The 21,056-nt window shown below is 47.0% G+C and overlaps 1 protein-coding gene across 7 annotated transcripts in view; it reads right to left on the reverse strand.

Annotated features, from left to right (window-relative positions):
• Window positions 1-353: 353 nt before the first annotated feature.
• Window positions 354-21,056, reverse strand: part of MTSS1 (MTSS I-BAR domain containing 1) — a 180,288-nt gene continuing 159,585 nt past the window's right edge. For 2 of the 7 annotated variants that reach the window (XM_003256187.3, XM_012507918.2), the window contains 8 exons: window positions 17,895-18,052; window positions 16,604-16,711; window positions 15,202-15,299; window positions 12,307-12,517; window positions 7,200-7,394; window positions 5,779-5,952; window positions 5,291-5,453; window positions 354-3,243 (listed from right to left, as the gene is read on the reverse strand). In XM_003256187.3, coding sequence (XP_003256235.1) covers window positions 2,543-3,243; window positions 5,291-5,453; window positions 5,779-5,952; window positions 7,200-7,394; window positions 12,307-12,517; window positions 15,202-15,299; window positions 16,604-16,711; window positions 17,895-18,052 — 1,808 coding nt within the window. In that variant the 3' untranslated portion in view covers window positions 354-2,542. Of the gene's footprint in view, window positions 3,244-5,290; window positions 5,454-5,778; window positions 5,953-7,199; window positions 7,395-8,228; window positions 8,349-12,306; window positions 12,518-15,201; window positions 15,300-16,603; window positions 16,712-17,894; window positions 18,053-21,056 lie in introns of all 7 variants that reach the window. The other 5 variants (XM_003256188.3, XM_030795152.1, XM_030795150.1 and 2 more) reach the window with 3 other exon arrangements.

Raw genomic sequence — 21,056 nt, forward strand, 5'->3', positions numbered from 1 at the left:
GGCACTTATTTTAGAAACAGTTTTCCAGCTTTGCTTCTGCTACCGTAGCTTGGATTGTCTGCGGACTCAAAGGTAAGGGAATAACAGAACTCCTTAAATGTTTCAGAAGCTTTGTTTGTGTTTTTTAAAGATAAAACAGTTTTTAAACTTTCAACCCAAAACAGCTGCTTTTAGTTCTGGATCCCTCATTAGATAGAACTGTTTTCAAATAGTTTCAGGCAACTAATGATCTTATAGCCATCACAAAAATATTTTGTCCCTTTTCTATGTAAGCTCAATTTGAGTCCCAGTCCATCTTCTAACATTTGACTAAGACCTCAAACTGAATTGTAACAAGACTTGAAATACAGGACTTTTTTAATCTAGTGGTTCTTTATTTATAACGTAGGCTGAAGCAATTGTTACAATGTAGAAGGGAGACACATTACACAATTGTTATTTATACAGGTTTAGAACAAAAAACTGCACAGGGAGAGGTCAACTCTCAGTACAAACTAGCAACTAAAGCACAATAATTTACCGTTAGAAACGATTTCTTTATTTTTAGCTGTGACACTGCTTTTACAATATGCAAAAACACAAGCAGAACTACCCAAGGTGTGTTGTCACATTCTTTCTACATTGAATTTGGCAACATTTTATTTATTCAGATTATACTAACGTTTAAAAACTAAACAAGTGAAAAGCTGTACCAAGGTACAGTTACATCCATTTATTTCAAAGGTTTAAAATACCACTTTTATCTATTGTGATTACCTTGCAGCGATTTCTGCTTTCGCAAAAACCATCTCAAGCATCATATGCACAATGCATCAGCTACTTTTAGTCATCAAGATTGGTGGGCTAAACCACAGGCACTACTGTTGCTTATATTCTGTAAAAGGAGCTTGTTTTTCAAAGAAAAAAGCTTAAATAGTTTCTAATAATCATGCCTTTGCTTTAAAGCCGTAACATAAAATGTCCTTGAGCAATCGCAGCAGTGTTCAATGTTAATATATAGAACAGTGACCATACGGTACGTTACTCTCACATCCAATGCAGTTATGTGTTAAAGCATAAGATTAGGTAATTGAGGGTTAGAGCCAACAGGAATCTGCAGGGTATATGAGACCCACCAAACTCCTCTCTGCAGAAATGTGCCCTGTTAACTGACCTGACTGCTAAGGGACTTGCTTGCTTTCTTAAACACTATTGTCTTCAAATGTGATCCCTTTAAATCTACAAATCTCTGTTGGCTTTAGGGGATGGGCATTATAACAAATTTAACTTCCACTTAGAAAAGACAAATCCTTTCCAAAAAACATTACCCAGAATACAAAAAAAGACAGTATAGTGGTCAGATTCCCAGTGACAATAAACAAATCCTCCTCTCTTCAATGTTTACTGTGAAGCCAGTTAACTGCCATTTATTTGAAAGAAGAAAAGAAAAACAAGCCCCCAGATTGGTAAACACATTGGCAAGTTGCTAGACTCCAAGCTGGCTACCCTTGTCAAATCCGTTCGAGTTTTTTCAAAATATTTGGGCTTTTTAACGCACCCAGCCTGCTGGGCACAGTTAAGTAAAAGGCATTTACTATAATCTAAGGATTCCCTGCTATCATTTTTAAATGTTTTCACATTTTTAAAACTGCCTTACCCTTTTGGATGTATTTGGATTCCATGAAGGTGAGTACGATCAACAAGAAACTGAAGTGGGAGATTCTACGACTGCCCAGAGGCAGCAGCATGCATGGGGCTGGAGGTGGGTGCTGTGTGCAGTCCAGAGGAATCGTGGGAGAAAGGAAGTCCTTAAACACCCTACAGAAACAAACACTGCAATCCAGTATGGCTTATTCGGATGCATTTACCATGAAGCTACTAGAAGAAATTCAACCTACGAGGCTACTCTTAAATGTAACAGGATCGGCTATGTTGACGATGTGCCCCTCCCATGGCCCTCCCCCCAATCCCAACACAGTCTCTACCATTTCCAGATTTATTTCACTCTGAATATTGCTCATCAGTTGTTACTCCTGCTCTTTTCATCCAGAACGTAGTATATTTAAATGAAGATTTTACCTCTTACCCATTTCGTTTGTACATTAAAATAACTTGCATTTGCTTCTAAGCTAGACTACTACAATGCATCTACAAAAGCTTGTGGGGAAAAAAAAAAGAAGAGTGAAGTATAGTAAATCCTTTTCTATAGGAAAATTAACTACTTCGTGGTTCCCCGCCCCAACCCCTCTTATGCATTTAAAATTTTACAAAGACTTGTAAAAAAGTTAAATGGAATTTGGCACCTTCAGAAAAATCAAAAGGGAAACTAAGATTAAAATGTGCAGAAAGAAAATTGTCAATATTTACAAATTAAAAGATCCAGATTATGTCAGTTACATAGGTTGGTTTTAATTCTTATCTAAAGGTGTCGAGTACTTTCAAAAGAGCTATATTCCGAGTTGCCTACAAAATCTTTTGTTTTATTATAGATTGGAATGGATCAAGACAAATTAGGTTTTATTAATGAAACAGTTCATTCCCCACCGGCGCATTTCTTGTGAGCCTAAGAGAAGCGAGGGGCCGAGCGATCGTTTGTCGTGGTCTTCTTCAGTTTCACGCCCCTTCGGATGGCGTTCAGCATGTCTTCTCCTTGTGGAGTATCCCTTGCGCTCAGGTCTGCAGGGTCACTCTCTGGAATCTGGCCTGGGGAGACAGTGGCACTTGGGGGTTCCCGTTCCTGGTCTTCAGCTTCGCTTTCTGGAATTGCCTGTCTGTGCTCCTCAGGGATACTGGGCTTCGGGCCTGGAAGTGGAGGGTTAACGGAAGCTTGGCCGCTCCACATTGAGGAGGGCATGCTGGTGACACCTTGGGGGCCCTCACCCACAGATGGCGACTCAGGACTGTGCTCCCCCCGCTCTTCTGGCCCATCTGGAGGGGCTGGCAACACCCCTGGGAGGTCTGGGACGGTTGGGGTCTTGACAGGGATGACGGGTGTCTTGATGGGGATGGGACCAGCTCCAATGGTTCCCCGGCGGACAGAAGGCTTGGTGGAAGGGGTCCGTCGGATAGTTGCAACCCCTGGAGTGACCATAGCAGGTCCCAGGGTGGTGGGGAGGCCAGCAGTTGAGGCTGGACGCTTGGCTTGGAACATCCGTCGGTAGGACTGGCTGATGTCGCTGTTTCTTGGAATGGTGGAGGACTTGTCGAACTCCTGCTGATCTGCCTCCTGGTCACCACTTACAGAGAAATAATCATAATCTGAAACTGATTATAGGATTTGATTAGACATATTCAAGACAGCAGCTGTGCTTTTTTGATTCTTCTGTGCTGGGAGGACAAAAGGCACGCAAGGCAAGGTACACACACGGTCTCATCCCAAGCTTCCCACAGGCTTCTCTACCATCTTCAGAAAGCCTCACTAACTAAGAACTCCCTGGCAGGGATCTTTGCTTTGTTCACTGATGTCTCCCAAGTACCTAGAACAGTGCTGGGCATGGTAGGCACTCAAATGTCGTCAATGGGGAAGAAGGTAAAGCTGCTAGGCTGCAGCAAAGCTACCTCCTCCGAGCATCTCTGGGAGGAATAAGGGGGATGAAAGAAGACAATTTCTCCAGTCCAGAATTCAACATGAAGATCCAAACCTCAAATAGACTAGCCTAGGCTATAACATCTCCCTGATAATTAACTGGAGAGGTGAGGGCTAGACAAAGAACAAAGCTACTGACAGTGAGTCCCTGACAATAAAGGACAGACAGTTTCCATCAGTGTCATTGCTCACTTCCTCGTAAGACCAATCTCAGGATGATGTGGGAGCTTACAGATTATAAACAGCTCACAGCCCTGATTCTGAACCACCGTACTATTAATAATTTGGGCCGGATAGTTCTTTGTTATGGAGGACGTGGTGGGGAGGGGCCGTGCTGTGTATTCCAGGATGTTTAAGCAGTATCCCTGCCCTGTGCCCACTAGATGCCAGTATTACCCCTCCAGTTGTGACAACCAGAAATGTCTACAGAAATTGCCAGATGTCCCCTGGGGAATAAAATCACCCTCCAATAAGACTCACTGTCTTAGAGGTTTTGAATGATGAATTGCATAGCTTTTGGTCAATTATCATAGATATATTCCAGCTGTTGGATTTTCATCTTGCCTGACGTGTGTGTGCAGTGGACTTGAGGATGAGGGAGGCAGGTTTGATAGAGGATTTGGCTGGAATCGGTTAAGAACTTGGGCATTACACTCTAACACACTTATATTCAAACTCCAGTTCTGCTACTTATTGGTTGTGTGAATATGAGCGAGTTATTGAGCCTTCATTTCCACTTCTGTAAAATAGGGATGAAAATACCTACCCCATAAGTGGCTGTAAAGATTAAATGGGAAAATAACCATAAAGTGTGTAGTGCAAAGTGCTAAAACAAAAATGAAGCTATTCCTTTGAGACAGGGTCTCGTTTTGTTGCCCAGGCTAGAGTGCAGTGGTGCAGTCACTGCAGCCTCGACTTCCCAGGCTCAAGCAGTCCTCCCACCTCAGCCTCCAGAGTAGCTGGGACCACAGGTGTGTGCCGGTCGGTATACCTGGCTAATTTTTGTATTTTCTGTAGAGACAAGAGTTTTGCCATGTTTCCCAGATTGGTCTCGAACTTCTGCAGCTCAAGCAATCTGCTCGCCTCAGAGTCCCCAAATGTTGAGATTACAGGCGTAAGCCACTGCCCCTGGCCTGAAGCTATTCTTATTATAGCACGTCTCCATTCAAATTGGAGACTGCTGTGTATGATGCTGCAAAACGCAGAAAGCTGTGAAAGTCCAGATCCCGTTTTGTTTTGTTTTGTTGTGAGACGGAGTCTCGCTCTGTGGCCCAGGCTGGAGTGCAGTGGCGTGATCTCGGCTCACACAAGCTCTGCCTCCTGGGTTCACGCCATTCTCCTGCCCCAGTCTCCTGAGTAGCTGGGACTACAGGCCCCTGCCACTAGGCCCGGCTAATTTTTTTGTATTTTTAGTAGAGACCGGGTTTCACCGTGTTAGCCAGGATGGTCTCGATCTCCTGACCTCGTGATCCGCCTGCCTCGGCCTCCCAAAGTGCTGGGATTAAAGCCGTGAGCCACGGCGCCCGGTCCCAGATCCCTTTCTTATATGGCAGCTACCCGACAACTACAGATGAGCTCCCCAAAGCATTTCCAGATGACGAAAACAATCCCGGCGCCCGTTAGTTAGCCAGTGGTGGGTTGTGGTTAAAATGGACCAGCAGTTTTCTATCTCCTCACCTGGTGCTGCTCAGAAAGCCTAAGTGCACACCCCAGGCTGCCTCGTACCTTGGGAAGGGATGGTGTCCTCAGAGCAGCAGGGGGTGGTTGTCTGGGTGCTGTAGCCGCTGGAGCACTGAAGCGAGTCCCGGCTGCTCCTCTGGGTGTCCAGCTGCAGGCCCCGAGACAGGGCCAGGGCCAGCTCCTCACAAGCCTCCATCTCCTCACCAGGCTGCAGGTTGGAGGAGAGAAATACACAGGTTGCTTCAGGGAGGGCCTCAACGTCACTCCTGTTCTGCCCCAGTGAGCACTACATGTCTGTGGGCCCAGGGGGCTGTTGACTTGCTTGGGTCCCACTCTGACCCTAGAAAGTCCTGCCTCTCTCATCCCCACACAAGGTTTTTTCCCAGGGACTTTACTGTAGAGCACAAAGTCAGGGAATGGAGCCCAGGTCCCTCCAGCTGCAAGGCTGCCTCGGCCCCCCAGTTGCTGGCCAGAATATGATCCCCAGCCTGGCTGAGGTGGCCCCAACCAACTATTGAGAACAAGAGCATCACCCTGGTGGCAGCCGACACAGTCATGCTCCGTGGTCTCTGAGCCTCCTCAGCTGCTGCAGGCGGGCCACTGGCAGTAGTGGGTCCTCCCCCGTTGGGGTCCGGTTCTCGCTTCTCTTTGCGGCGCTGCAGGGTGTTCACCAGAGGCTGGTCATAGGGCCCAGGCTTAGCCCAGTCCTATGCAGAACAAGTGCGGTCAGGAGCCAGGGCCTCTGCCTCCACTGGAGGGCTGCAGGGACCCCAAAGACAGCTCCCCGGAGAAGGCAGCTGGGCCCCTTAAGGGGAACCTCTGGCTGGGACAAGCCACAGGCCCTCTGCATGCCCTCTCCAGGCTCTAAAGGGCAAGGAATGGAAAACCCTTTGGGAGCCCCCTGTGTACCTCCCTTTTCCTCGTCTCTGCCCAAAGATTAAAAACCCGCAGCCACCTAACAGGTGACCGATGTAAGCTAAGGGGACCCGCCAGTGGACAGCACATCCTGCTTCTCCTGTCTGAAGGGACCATCGCTCCTTAACAACCCAGATGGCTTCCCGTTAGGGGAATGGCCACCAGCGAGCACTAAAGCAACATCAGCCCTTCTCCCTCCATTCCCAGGAACCAGCCTCAAAGGGCATGGCAGGCTCCCTGCCCCCTCAAGCCCTCAGAAGGAAAGGAAGGCGCCCAGGGGCAGTAGAAAGATTCCGAGGAGCCTTGAGAGGCCCACACAGCCTGTGAGGGCTAAAGTCAAAACCTGCTTAAAATGCTGGCAGCCAAGGGGCCTACTTTTCAAATTAGGGTCCTCCCCTCAAAAGAGAGCAGATTATCCTCCTGGAGGAGCATTGATTGGACTTGCTAGGGGATCATTTTCAAAGTTTGTCTTTCTATTAAAGCAAACATGTTTGAACACTCAAGACTAAAACTGAAGTCTGCGTGTACTGTTAAGTTCAACATGATCATCCCAAACCTGCTTTGGGTTATGGTTCTGTTACCACAGCCCAGCAGGGAGCTCATTAGGGAAAATGGGAAACATGGCCAGAAGGAAAGTCCCCCAGGACCCCCTAGAAGCTCTGATCATGCTGACACCCTCAGGTGGCCCCCGGGAGGGATCAACCCACAGATTTCAACTTGATGCAAAACTGGGCCTTTCGACTTGGAACTGCCGCTGCCTGCAGTGCACACTGCACTGCTGTCTATCAGGGATTGACCAAAGTCCCCTGGAGGAAGACCCTCAGCCCCAGCTACCTGTGGAAATTGCTGTCTTAGAGCTGCCGGCTGCTTTCTGCTTCTCCCCCAATGGGAGTTTCTTGAGGGAGAGGCATTATGGGGAAGAAGGCAGAATGTGAAAGGAAGGGGGTGAGGGGATAGTCGGGGTGAGGGGAGTGGAACAGAAGAGGGGTGAGCACAGAGGCAATGACAGGGGGAGAGGAGGAGGGGGAGAGACACAAACCTTCCAGCTAGGGATCTGAGATGACGGGAACATGCCGGGCCCAATGGTGTAATAATGAGCGTAGTCTGGAAGGTGGACAGAGGTGACCCGAGGGAGCAGGCGGGAGGCAGGCAGGCAATGAGGGAAAAGGCCTGCACCCGTGGGCCCCACATGGGACTCACTTGATAAACTATAGTGAGAAAACCCATTAGACAACTGGAAACAAAAAAAGGGGGGGGGAAAGGAAAAAAAAATTAATATAACAGGATGAGTGCGGAGATACAAAATGGCATTGACATTCAAGGGAGGGGAAACCTGAATATTTATAAATAAAACAAACACTGGGGCTCCGCTGCTCACGGATGATCCGTGATGCAAGAGAAGAGAGCCGGGGTGCAAAGAATGCACATCAATTAGACACCAAATAAGCATCTATGTTTGACCTACATTTTAGAAGTTTGGAAATTGATCAGTGCCTCAATTTGTGGCCTTCTCAATGGTTTTTGATGATGTAACTAATGAAGCCTCATTTCATGGTGATAGTGATTTGCTTATTTCATTATTCAAATTTAAAAATTCCAAAGCATCTTCAAATGAATCTGTTCATTCTAGGTTTCCAAAATCATCGCATTGCTCAGGAGCACATTCTCAATCAAGGGCAGGGAGGTGGGGGTGCAAACTAAAAAGCAGAAAAGCACACAGCCTCTGACACAGTGACACGGCTCATCCAACAGTCTGGTGGGTGGCTCGGGAAGGGAGGGAGGAGGATGGATAGGCACGCAACACCTGGTCTGGGAGAAAGCCTTCACACCTCCAAATTCCCCATACCCCTTCCTCTCCCTTGAGACGACCATGTGGTCATTGTTCAGCAGCCAGGCACTCATTCTAGAAAATGCCCTCAGCCTTGTCCCACCCTCTGTCCCCAAGAGGAGCCCCACTCTTGGTGTGGATTCTGAGCTTCCAGGTTGCTGCGGCTGTGAGGGCTGTGTGAGCAGCAGGCAGGGGGACGAGGGAGAGTGGGGCCGCTGTGGCTGCCACCCGGGCGGTCACCTTCTCTGTGGACACCCAGGCACCCATGGTGGAGCCCGAGCTGACAGAGGTGGGGGAGCTGCACTCGCTCACTGACTGGCAGGTTTCCGAGGCTTCGGAGGAGGCCGAGCTGGACGAGTTCTGCAGCAGGGGAGGGGCCACACGAGGGGACCAACAGAAACCGAGCCACACGCCACCAAAATATAATAAATAAAAAAAGGAATGGGGATGGGAGTGGGGAAGGGCACACACAGAGAGAAAGAGACGGACATATACACAGAAGAGGGGAGATGAGAGAAGCAGAGGGTTAGGGTTACTTTTCCCCCAAAGTTGCATCCATGCAGAGGCTTTCAAGCCCTTGAAAAGAAGCGTGCGACCCAGCCAGCCCTAGAAGACTAGACTGTGGGTCCCCAAGGACAAGGATTTGTGTGTCTTTTGCTGGGACCCAGAAGCATGCCTGGCACCGAAATATCTGGTCATGGCATTGGGACTTTGTGCTCTCTTGGGTGTTTCTTCACGTGCCACAGGCCCAGGTCCCCAGGGAGGCCCTGTCACCTCTCTTATGTGCACAGGTGTTATTTATTGCATGAGGGCGGACCCCGGCTCGGGCTTTTGCTACATGTCTGCCTGGAATGGCTCGACTTCCTGGACTCTCCCTTCATCAAATGCAGCCTGTGGATCCATAAGGGGTGTTTTCCAGCTATGAAGCCTCATCAAGATAGACTTTTAGGTTTCTCATCCTGGAGTGTGATTTTGGGGTTTGGGGCAGTGAAGCCTTCTGGTCAGCACAATGTTTCTGGTGGCCATTGTGGGGTGGAATGAACCATCTCTGGAGAGGTCTCATTTGGGAAACCATCTCTTTACACTGATCTGAATGGAACCCCAGGTCCCTGCTGGAGTCCTAGTCAGCCAGGGTATGCGCTCCCAGTCTGGCTTCCTGATGTTCAGCTGGGGCAGGGACTGTTCCTGTGACCTCACCTACACCCAAGTTTCTTCTAGTCCTGGACCTGGCACATGGCTGGTGCTCAAAAAATAATGAATGAGTGACAATGACCATCTCTTTCACGTAAATTGGGTCTCCTGGGCACTGCTTCCCGTCCATCCAGGTACTTGCTTTCAATTTTTTCACTGTTAACTGCAATCTCTGGCTTAACCTCAGTTTGTTTAAATAAGCTGACTCTTCTCTATTGTAATTTATCCGAAAGCATTCCTGTATTCACCATCAAGGAGGCCAGAATCATATTTCTGTCCCTTTCACCTACAAAGGAAAGGTCCCTACAAAGGAACAGAGATTTTGCTTTCCTGTCCTGTAAGGGCAAGGAGCCAATCAGACACTCAACAATGTGTGGGGCTCAATGGACCCAAAGCAAGGAGAGACTCCACGGTGGATGGACATCCCAGCTGCACTCTGAGCTCGGTGTCTGGTTAGCAGCCCAGGATCTGAAGTTGGAAGGTTTGTATTTAAGTCACATTTGTGCCACTTCCCAGTCGAGAAACTGTGAACTTAAAAAATTTGAGGTTTAGAGGGCTTTATCAACAAAAAACAGCCAGATGTGGTGGGGCTCATGCCTGTAATCCTAGCACTTTGGGAGGCCAAGGCAGGAAGACTGCTTGAGACTAGGAATTGGAGAACAGCCTGGGCAACATAGCAAGACCTCATCTCTACAAAAAATAAAAAATATAAAAGAGGAAAGGAGTGAGGGTTGAAAAAATGCCTATCAGGGACAATGTTCACCATTTGGGTAATGGCAATAGAAGCCCAATCCCCACCAGTATGCAAGGCACATGTATTCTCAAATCTAAAATAAAATTAGCCAAGCATGGTGGCACATGCCTATAGTCCCAGCTACTTGGTAGGCTGAGGTAGGAGAATTGCCTGAATCCAGGAGTTCAAGGTTACAGTGAGCTATGATCCCGCCACTGCACTTCATCCTGGGCAACAGAGTGAGACCCTGTCTCAAAAAAACAAACAAAAACAAAACAATAAAACAGTAACCCACCGCAGGACTGCAGGTTCAGATTTCTTTGGACTTCTGCTCATTTTTTATAAAGAACCTCTTGACTCAGATGGAATAAATGGCTCTAGGGTGAGACCCTCATTGAAGACATGGCCCCACTCCTGGGCACAGATGGGTGAAGGCACAATTTGAAGAGTGGAGGGAGGTAAACCAGAGAATTCTGAACAAATTCCATCACTCGGCTTTCATCTCAGACCTGTGTTACTCAGTAGAGAAATGAAGGGCCCCTGTGCCTCCTAGATGTGTGCCCCCTTTCTCCCTAATAAAGGGGAGGTTACTGCCTTCAGGAGATTGTATCCTCTGGCTAATGTGATCTGTACAATGACCTTCAATTTCCCCTTTACCTTATAATAATAAGCAGTCGTAATGCCTTTCTTAAAAAATAAGAATCCTCTATGAAGTTTTGTAGCATCCCTGAGCTCGTTAAAACTACCCTAGTGGCCAGGCGCGGTGGCTTATGCCTGTAATCCCAGAATTTTGGGAGACCCAGGTGGGCGGATTACCTGAGGTCAGCCTGACCAGCCTGGCAAAAGCCCATCTCTACTAAAAATACAAAAGTTAGCTGGGCATGGTGGCGTGTGCCTGTAATCCCAGCTACTCGGGAGGCTGAAGCAGGAGAATCGCTTGAACCCAGGAGGCGGAGGTTACAGTGAGCCAACATTGCACCACTGCACTCCAGCCTGGGGTGACAAAGCAAGACTCTGTCTCAAAAACATAACATGATAAAACAAAAAACTACCCTAGAGTTGCTAGCCACGCATGTCTTAGGCACAGGTTTTCAGATTTAAGTAAACCCAACATGCCCTCTTCTGCTTCACTCCATGCCAGGGGAAACACTCTGCTCTACCCCATCCACACTCACAGTCTTAGAAGGGAAGGCTGCAGCATGTGGCCTCTCCTTTTCAGAAAGGGGTGTCAGTGCACACTACTATGTTAATTTGTCAGTCAATTAAAAACACACACACAATTATGCTGCACACTAGAACAGCCCAGAGGAACTGCACATTCCAGCCCTCCTCCCGACCCTTTGCCCTCTCTGCTTGTAAGCAGCACATATGGTTTAGTGAAGCACACAGCGGGGAAGAGGAGCTCCTTACAGACCCAGCCAAGCACCCCGGCTGGGAGACGCACTCTCAAGCACTCTCAAACTATAGTCATGGCTCTTGGCTCATGAGTGCGTTTAAAATTAAGTGTGTATCCAAGGAAGACAGACAGAGGCCACAGTCCCCCAGTATGGCTGAAAAACACTAATGGGAGCGCTGAGCTGTGAGGAGAGGAACGCAGAGCTCTGACATGGGTTTCCCAGCAGGCGGGGCTGTGGGGCACCCAGCATTCTGTATGTAGAGCTACTTGCCAAGTTCAAGGCCGACACCAACTCAATGACACTAAGGGAGAGAGGACAGAGAGGGGATGACATACATTGATGATGCACATGAAGGGTGTTCAGATGCCCTGGCCAGCTCCTGTTTTCTGCTCCAGCTGGAACCACTGGGCTGGGCTGGGCCTAGCACCATTAAACCCAGCTGTAGTTGAAGAGATTCTGCCACACCTTCCCTTCCAGAATCTAAGTGCCAACAGAATTATGTGCAGAAGCTCTGATAATTCATTCTCATTCTCAACACAGATTGATAAAAGGAACCTGAGAGCGCCAAGGAATGGTATCGGAAGCGCTATTCAACCATAGAATCTCAGCCATTCAGGGAGAACCTGAGATGTGGGGGAGGAGGTATCCCCATTGTGCAATGCCCTTTAATTATAGCATTTAATTATGCCAAGCTGGGCACTTACAGGGACACCTGAGAGTGGTCAAACCTCTTTCAATCCATCTACTTACGTGTGAGAGCTCCCCAAATCGATGTGGTAATGCAACCATTACCACCATGGAGACAGGCTTCAAACTCACTTATAGCACCTCTCCCTTTGGGGGAACAATACATCTAAAGATGAGAAATTAAACCAGAGGTTTCTCAAGTCAGTGGGCAGGGGATTGTCTAAGCCAAGGTGCTTCTTTGGTTCCGGCCATCAATGGTGGTCAGGGCACCAGGTGTGACAGCTGCTTCTGGAGCCAAGAGCACCCTTACCTGGTTGGGGGCCTCTGGCGGCATGGGGGATGGTGACTTGGATTGGAAGGCGTCCTGGGATATGAATCCTGAGTCGTGGGAGGACACACTGGACAGCCTCACAGGAGCCTGCTGGGCCAGGTTGGAGCTGCGGTAGCGGTAATGTGAGCTGGGGGAATGCGAGTGGGAGCCACTGGACCGGGAGTCACTGCTGTTGACACTGTTCAGACTGCTGTGGAGGACAAGCGGGGGTGAGGGGTGGGCACGGAAGGTAAAGAAAGGGGGGCAGTGGTAAGAGGAAGGAGGAAGGAGGGGAACAGACAAGAGGCAGAAGAGAGAGGGAAGCACAACATAATGCAATTAGCTCTCTGCCCCGGAGATGCAGCGCAAACCACAAGACACATTTTCAAAACACCAAATCATGAAGCTAGTCAACAAAACGCTTTTCCAGGTGACCCGGGGGAAATACAGCTGCCAGGACTCAGGTATCCAATGGTAACCATGTGGCATTCTTAGGAAGGAGGTCTGGGGTTCTAAAACATCAAGTACGCCCAACTCTGCTGCTTCGCCTACCACCAAAACGAGGGGAGCTGATGTCAGTAGCAAGAAAAGGGACAGGGCTAATCTGCCTGCAGGAACCATGAGCCTGCAGCAAAGCCCACTGGGGCTTCAGCATGACTGGAATGTTCTTGGATGGACGATCTGGGTCCACGTGACCAAGGCCAACCCAGCTAAGCACTGCCGATGGATTTGCTGGGGTGATTTCATCCTAGGTGAGTCTGGTCAAGCCCACTGTAAAGAACATCAGCCAATCAACTCACTATGTTGGTGTGCATGTGTTTTACCTTTTAACAAAGCTAATTAATGGTTTTACTCTGACTCCAGCTGTTTCTCTGTTAAAATATCTGTGGGTCTCGCAAAATAGCACACTTGGCAAGAGGCAGGCAGCTTTCAGCAACTAAGGGCAATCAATGCTCAGCTATTTGCTTTTGAAATGGCACAGTAAACAGGATGTCAAATAATGACACACCCGCTCTGGATTTCTGTCTGCATTCCATCTCCACTCATAAGAAACATGCTCCTGGCCAGGCGCGGTGGCTCACGCCTGTAATCCCAACACTTCAGAAGGCCAAAGCAGGTGGATCACCTGAAGTCAGGAGTTCGAGCCTGGCCAATATGGTGAAACCCCGCCTCTGATAAAAATACAAAAATTAGCCAGGCGTGGTGGCAGGCACCTATAATCCCAGCTACTTGGGAGGCCAAGGCAGGCGAATCGCTTGAACCCGGGAGGTGGAAGTTGCAGTGCGCTGAGATTGCGCCACTGCACTGAGATTGCGCTGAGATTGTGCCACACCTGGACAACAGAACGAGACCCGATCTCAAGAAAAAAAAAAAAACATGCTCCACACTCTGTATAGTAACTTAGATCATAAAAAGCAGAAAACAGACTCCCATGGTCCAAACAAACAGAGCTGAAATAAAAAGGGCAGTTGTAGAGGAACCAGCAGGGATGAAGTAAACAACTAGGGCTGGGATTGGAAAATTCATGGTTTCCGCTCCTAAGCCTGCAAGAGACTCTGGTTTGCAAAATCTTGCAGCTAATAAGGTACTCAAGGGCTGTGTGACTGTTCTACACTAGAATTACTTGGTGCAAATGTTAAAGACAGACATAGGGGAGCGTGCTGGAGGAAATCGCTGCAGTGAGGAATAAATATCATGATTTTTGCCTTTCCCCTCCAGTCAGCCAGAAGGGGGCAGTTGGGGACCGACAGTAAACCTCACAGCAACTCCACCCCAGCAGCCTCAGAGTTGCAGACGTCAGTGCAACATGGTTTTCTACTCAAACTAAAATTATAAGGAAGAAAAAAAACAGCCATGCAACTTTGTTTTACACTAACAAGAGAGATTTTTCTTGGCAACAACAACAAAAAGGTCTTTCACACACACACGCGCACCACACACACACACAGTCGACGAAAGATAAGAAACAAACCAATATCTTCAGGGGGCAGAATGTCCAGGATGCAGCATCTTAGGCCTGAACTTCCTGCTAAGTGTATAGTATACAAGCTCCGCAGTGAAAGGAAATAGGCATCAGCGTGCACCAAAACATCACCATAGACAGATCGAGCAGATCCAGCCTGCCCTTTACTCTCAGTGCTAATACACAGGAAGTGGAAACTCATTTGGCTTTGAAAGTTAAATTAAAAGAGTAACAGGACTACTATACCAAGAGAGGTGGTACATCATGCTTCCATCTTTCAAGGAGACGAAAATAAACTTTCCTACTTGGCAAGCCAAGAACTGACTTCTAACAGAAAATTGCTAGACAACAGTTTTGCAGATGGCAGAACTATTCCAACAGATTTTGTTCCAATAGGGAACAGTACTAATTAATAGAGGTGTGGTCGTGGTAGTGGTGGTGGTGGTAGTAGTAGCAGTGACTGACAGAGCAAGAACTCTATTTACTTTATGAAACCCTGAAACAAAAATATGGGGCGAAATGAGGGCATAAGCCATTGTTACTTCCTTCGTTTGTGCTGGCAACAGTGAGATCAGCCTGTGTAAGAATCAACCCAGGTTCACCATTTTTTAGGCCTTAGAAGGTTTTCACTCTGCTAAACAGGAAAATCAAATGTGATCTCATAGAATGGGAAAATCCCTACAACATACAAGTGAGAGAGAATAAGCTACATCCACGAGTCAAGGGCTAATGGGGTTTTCTTTCTGATCCAAAATTAATCCAGAGACTAAAGAGCAAGACCAAAATTATTACCATTCTTTCAGCTCATCATCCCCCTATTTCCTGTTTGAGAATGAGCCATTCTAAGAGATAAGGACTGGCTCGATTGCTCACATTAGCATAAAGAAAAATCACCCGTCCTGAAAGCAAGAGTGGGCCCCGGCTTCACTTACCTGCAGACACTGGACTTTCTGGACATGGTGGTGCTGGGGGAAGAGGGTGGCGTCTGATATGACCAGCTGTAATCAGAACCTTTCAAGTCCAAAATCACCTAAGGGGACAGAGCCAGCTGGGTGAACGAGGTGCTGAGAAGGGAAGCGTTAGCCATCAAAGCTTAACATCCACCAAAGCATCAAAAGGCTGCCATTGTGGGGGTGGGAATGAAAGGAAAACATGTTAAAAAAATTTTTTTTAATTGAAGAGCCACAGTACCAAATCCATCAATGTCATAATCCTTTTACTGAGAAAGTAAAACTATAATTAATAGGGAGAAGGAAGGGAAAAGGAAAAACATGAAATATCAGTCGAGAGAGGGAGAAATACAGTGACCAATTAACAATTTATAAGAGCCATTTTTACCTAAGGCTAGAATTTACAGGATTTTCCTCTTGTAACGCCATAAAGTTAATCATGGTTTCCAGACTTGTTGGTAGCGCATTTTAACCACTTGATATTCAGTGGTCATTTCTGCCCTATTTGACCAGCACTAGAAATTTTAAAGCCTGACAGAATCAAGAACAAGCCAATTCTTTCACCATTATTTCTATATCCATCTCCCTTGCTTAACAAAGGGCCACATGAGTATAAGGTCCACCTTTCATTCACATAGGAAGCACTCAGTAAATGTTTATTTGTCAAGTGAATGCATGCATGCTCTGGTCTAATAAATATAATTTGATAGAATAGAAAACACGAGCTCCCAAATTTGCCCTCTGAGCCAGCTCTCCAAGGAGACGAAAAGATTGTTACCAAGCACAAAAGCCAGCGTGTGATTCATCAGTTCCCCCAAATATGTCTCTTCCCATAGTGTACGTGTGATGTGAATTAAATGAATAAAGCATAAAAATGTCATCTTTTTCGTAAGATGACAGAGCTCTCCATGCATTGCTCAATTAGAATGGGAGAAATGGAGAATGGTTGACAGTGTCAACCAAAACACACCAGCGATGTGTTCTTAGGAGAGTTGACTTCTAGAGGGCAGATGAACACAGCAATTAAGTGCATGGGATCTGGAACCTGACCACTTGGTTCAAATACCAGTTCCACTACCTGCTAGCTAGGTGAACCTGGCTAAGTGACTCCATCTCTCAGTGCCTCCACATCCTCCTCTATAAAACAAGCATAATCATGAAGATGAATGGAGGAAGTCAGGCTACGTAAACAGCTTGGGACAGTGCCTGACACACAATAGGTTCTATGTAACAGCTCGCTCTGGTGGTTTCATATATTACATCATGAAGGACATGGTGAACATGACTAGAATTTAAGACGTGACAAATGCCACAGGAACACTCAGGGCCTTGAGCTTTTACCTCTTTGGTTTGATCCTGTAAGTTCTTAACCCCTGAAGCCTACCTGTTCACTTGAGGAGGGCAGTTTGTGAGGGTCCATGGTCAGGCTTTTTAGATCTTCCGAGATGGTCTGAAGGTGGGTTATTTCCCCTAGCATTGAGATTTCTTCTTCCTGAAGGAAAAGTCATTCATGAAATGTTATTATCTTGAGTGATTCCCTTCATCGCTCTAGTCTAATTGTTTTTATTAAGGTCTCTGTATATCCCTTTCAGTTTTTCAGAAAAGGCACCGTTGGGACTGGCAAATCTTTGCTGAAGGCACTACATGCCTTTTCTTTTGGGAAATGAGATGGAAAAAGAAATCTGCCATAATGGAGGAGTGACTCGTGGGGAACACACGGGCCTCCTTCCCAGGGCCTGGGGGACTGTCAGGCCTGCTCAGATGGTCTGTGTGTTCCCACGGGATCCTGCAGCACAGCCCTCTTCACACTGTGGCCCTTTTCTGAAGTTGCTTAGCTTCAATGGATGACACGACTTGGAGATATTTTGGTCCAGATCTTTGTGACAGTGCCTGTGTGTTCAACAGAAGCGAACTTTTCCCCTTCTTTCTTGTGCTTTTCCACCAACTTAATAAAAGACAAGTAAGACAGGAGCTGGGGACCATGGAAGAAACATCCCATGTGCTTTATCAAAGTGCCAAGTTGGGACTACAGGGCCAGGCTAGAATGATCCATGGAAAAGTTCTATGCTCACGGGAACAACTCAAATTCAGACATTTTGCTAGGGCTAAGGGAAATGAGCTGGTACCTTCGAATCAGCTTCCAGAACGCCTACAGTGCAAGTTCTCAATTACGGCATGCAAATGATTTCCTTAAAAATTAAGTCTAAATTTATTCATTGAGGCTATTGGATATTCATCTCACGGTCACCCCTTGGTACTCGGCTTCAACGTGAGTCTCAAAACCATCTGGAGTGCTTCTTTAAAACACAGACAACTGGGTCCCCACCCCCAGAGGTTTGAACTTGGTGGGTCTGGGTTGGGCCCAATAACTTGCATTTCTAGCCAGTTCCCACGTGATGCTGCTGACCTGGGGACCTCACTTTGAGAACCACTCTGCTGAGCCTTCTTGACTTGGTGAGACAAAGTAACGTGGAATAAGTGGTGCTAGAACAGTGAATGAGGAGTGAGCTACGTGGCCATCAACTTGCACTGAAATCACTGGTCTGCACAAGAGATTCCACCATCATGATTCCTGACAGTAGATTCTCCATGACTCAACAGTGGATGGATAAAATTAGAAGGAAGCCACCTCCACACCAGCAGTTTAAACCTTCTGGAGTTTTCCATTAACTTACAATCACTGGCCGCAGCATAGAGATGAAGGTGCAGAATCGGCCACGTTCTTCAATCAAAGCCTTCCGGACGGCCTGCTTTTCTGTTTCTTCCAATAAGAGATACTTATCATTGACATCTTGGAGAGCACTGTCCAACTGAGGCTGGATATCACCTCTCCCTGCACAAAACAGAGACCCAAGCACGGCTTGCTGAAACACCAGCTTCTGGAACAAGTGCCCCTCCTCCCTGGGGTCCTTGCTGGAGTCAAAACCACAATTTTCCAGGATGTAAAAAAAGTATTTATTCATGCCCCAAAAGGATTTAAGGTGGTTGTTTTTCTAGGACCAGTCATTTCCAATTTCCAATGCCCAAAGGGCACATTTAGCCTGGCTTATTCCTGACAAGGAAAATTTCCTGGGGCAACTCTTCATGACTTGCCTTCTCACATTACACAACCCCCACCAACTCTTCTGCCAACACAACCCTGGAACACAGAGCCAGACAGCATTCTTTCCTTTCAGAATATTCTGAAGAGGCTAAGAGATGTGGAAACAAGGTAAGAGCCTGTGGGTGTTTCCAAAAACGGGCACGAGCTGGCTTTGTTGGGTCAATCTCAATCAAAGAGCCTCTGTCTGGATAGAAGGGTCTGCTCCTAAAGACAAAGGTGGCAAGCATCCGCTCTCCTGGCTCTGGGGGCCCATGGGAATCCTTGGCAGTTACTTTGACTCTCTAGTGGAGAGTCTTGAATGCTCTTGCTGCAGAACAAGCCCAGTAACAACAAGACCTCCAGACAGGTCTCTGCTGGTGAAAAACTCAAAGTGGGGTCTATGTGGAGCCTGGCCCATGTTCAGGAATTATCTGGCCAGGTCCACAGACCCCAGTTATGTGCAGGCAACCATTTCTGGAGTTTAAGACAGGGTGTTAATCTTTTGAATGACTAACACATGGTCAGCAAACCATCTTTGCAAATGAAGTTTTATTAGAACACAGCCATATCCATTTATTTCCCATATTGCCTGTACCAGTTCTCCCTACAATGGCAGAGTAGTGTGACACAGAGTATGGCCCCCAGACCATGGCCTCTTGCAAAAGAAGTCTGCTGCCCTAAAAGATAAACACGGACCAACAGGCACTGTGTCCAAAGGAGCAGCTACTGCAAATCTGATCTGTAGGTGGGGACAGCAGGGTGACAGCAGGGGACACCAGCTCATGAGCTTCCACCCTGGGCTGCCTATGCAGGGGCCTCACCTATCACTCAAACCAGAGAGAGAATTTCTAAACTTCTTCAGGATAGGATTTTGGTCTTTCCCAGCACAGCCCCTAGTACAATGTCATGTGTGTATACAGCAGGTGCTCGATAAATGTCTGTTTAATAGTTTCAACACAAAATGTTAGAGCTGGAAGGCGTTATCCAGTTGGGCCAATCTGCTCATGTTTCAATGGAGACCAAGTCCTAGAGAAGTCGAGGGACTGATCTAAGGTCACAGAAAGAATGGTACAGAGGCAGGGTTGAGCCACACTGCCTAATTCCCTTAACACTGAACCTATTCTGTGCCCCACCGCCTCATAGGAAGGGCCCTGCAGTTTCCATCTATCCCTCTTAGTGATGTAGAGAACATTAAATGCAATGAACCATTTGGTTTGAAGAAAGAAAGGGTCAGGGAAAATTGCCTTGGATGTAGGAACATATTCTGTACTTTTCGCTCATAAGCAGAGGAGAAAGTTTAATTTGGAGCAAAAGGCAATCAGGCTTAAAGCACATCCCAATAGAAAAGGTAGTCAGATTTTAGTAAGGAAAAGTCACTTCTCAGACAGGGAGTAAGTTCTAAGTTAGCACATAATGAGAAAATTATAGATAGTCAAAGATCACCCTTGAAAATGCCTTAGATGGCCAGTAAATACAGTATGCACAGCTTTGTGTATATAACTCTCATCAGTCAAGTGAGTACAAATGTGTAGATAGTATGTATCTAAGTCCATGGAGGGTGCTACCCAGTAATTATACTACACTGGCCCCTCCTCTGTGGTTTTGCTTTCCAAAGTTTCAGCTACCCATGGTGTGGTAAAATAAGGTATTTTGAAAGAGAGAAAGAGACTACATTCACGTGACTTTTATTACAGTATATTGTTATAACTGTTCTATTGTTGTTGTTAATCTCTTACTGTGCCTAAATTATATATTAAACTTTACCATAGACATGTATGCATGGGAAAAACCACAGTATATGTAAGGTTCGGTACTATCTACAGTTTCAGGCATTCACGGGGGGTCTTGGAACATATCCCCTGAGGAGAAGGGGGAACTACTATATATAAGAAATTTGCTGCTTGAGAAGTCTTTGCATAATTTTCTCCTTTTTGGAGACAGAGTCTTGCTCTGTCACTCAGGCTGGAGTGCAGTGGAATGATCATAGCTCATTGCAGCCTCAGCCTCTTACGCAGCTGGGACTACCAGCGTGCACCACCATGCCCAGCTAATTTTTCAATTTTTTTGTAGAGATTGAGTCTTGCTTTGTTGGCCAGACAGTCTTGAACTCCTGGCCTCAAGTGATCCTCCCACCTCAGCCTCCCAAAGTGCTGGGATTACAGGCATGAGCCACAGTGCCTGGGTGTTTCAGCATATTTTCAAGGTGACCCACTCACCCATTCTTCCATGTAGTCACTACCTCCACCCCTCAGAATAATTCTTTACCATGCCTTCAATTTCTTCCTCAAGGATGTAGGAGTAATCATCACCATACATTAATCTGGCCACCTGAGCCACTGGTTTCATGTGTTTTTGGCAGACAAGAAACCTGTAAAAGCATTCTCCCATTCTCTCCTGGAATTTGCCTCGGGGCAGGTGCTCTGTTCACGGAGACCCACCACCCGTGGCCAAGGGCTTACAGAGGGAAGGCTGGGTGTCACCAGCACTATGAAAACTGTGAGTTTTCTCTTCTATTTTAAAATGCTGGCTAGTGCAGAATTAATCCACATATACTTAATGTGTGTATGATACAAGTCCACCAGCAGGGAAGCTCAGGAAAGCTGTAAACCCTCACTTTTCCTCTGCATCCAGCCAAACAGCATGGCCAATTGTGGGCCTTGCTGGGCCACATGGCTCAGGGCTGGTCTAGAGGGCTACTTCTAGTCTCTCGGTCTATTCTATGATGTTCTAATAACAAAACACAGAGGGCTGCAGA

Source organism: Nomascus leucogenys, chromosome 16 (assembly GCF_006542625.1).
Source record: "Nomascus leucogenys isolate Asia chromosome 16, Asia_NLE_v1, whole genome shotgun sequence".
Classification (NCBI taxonomy): domain Eukaryota; kingdom Metazoa; phylum Chordata; class Mammalia; order Primates; family Hylobatidae; genus Nomascus; species Nomascus leucogenys.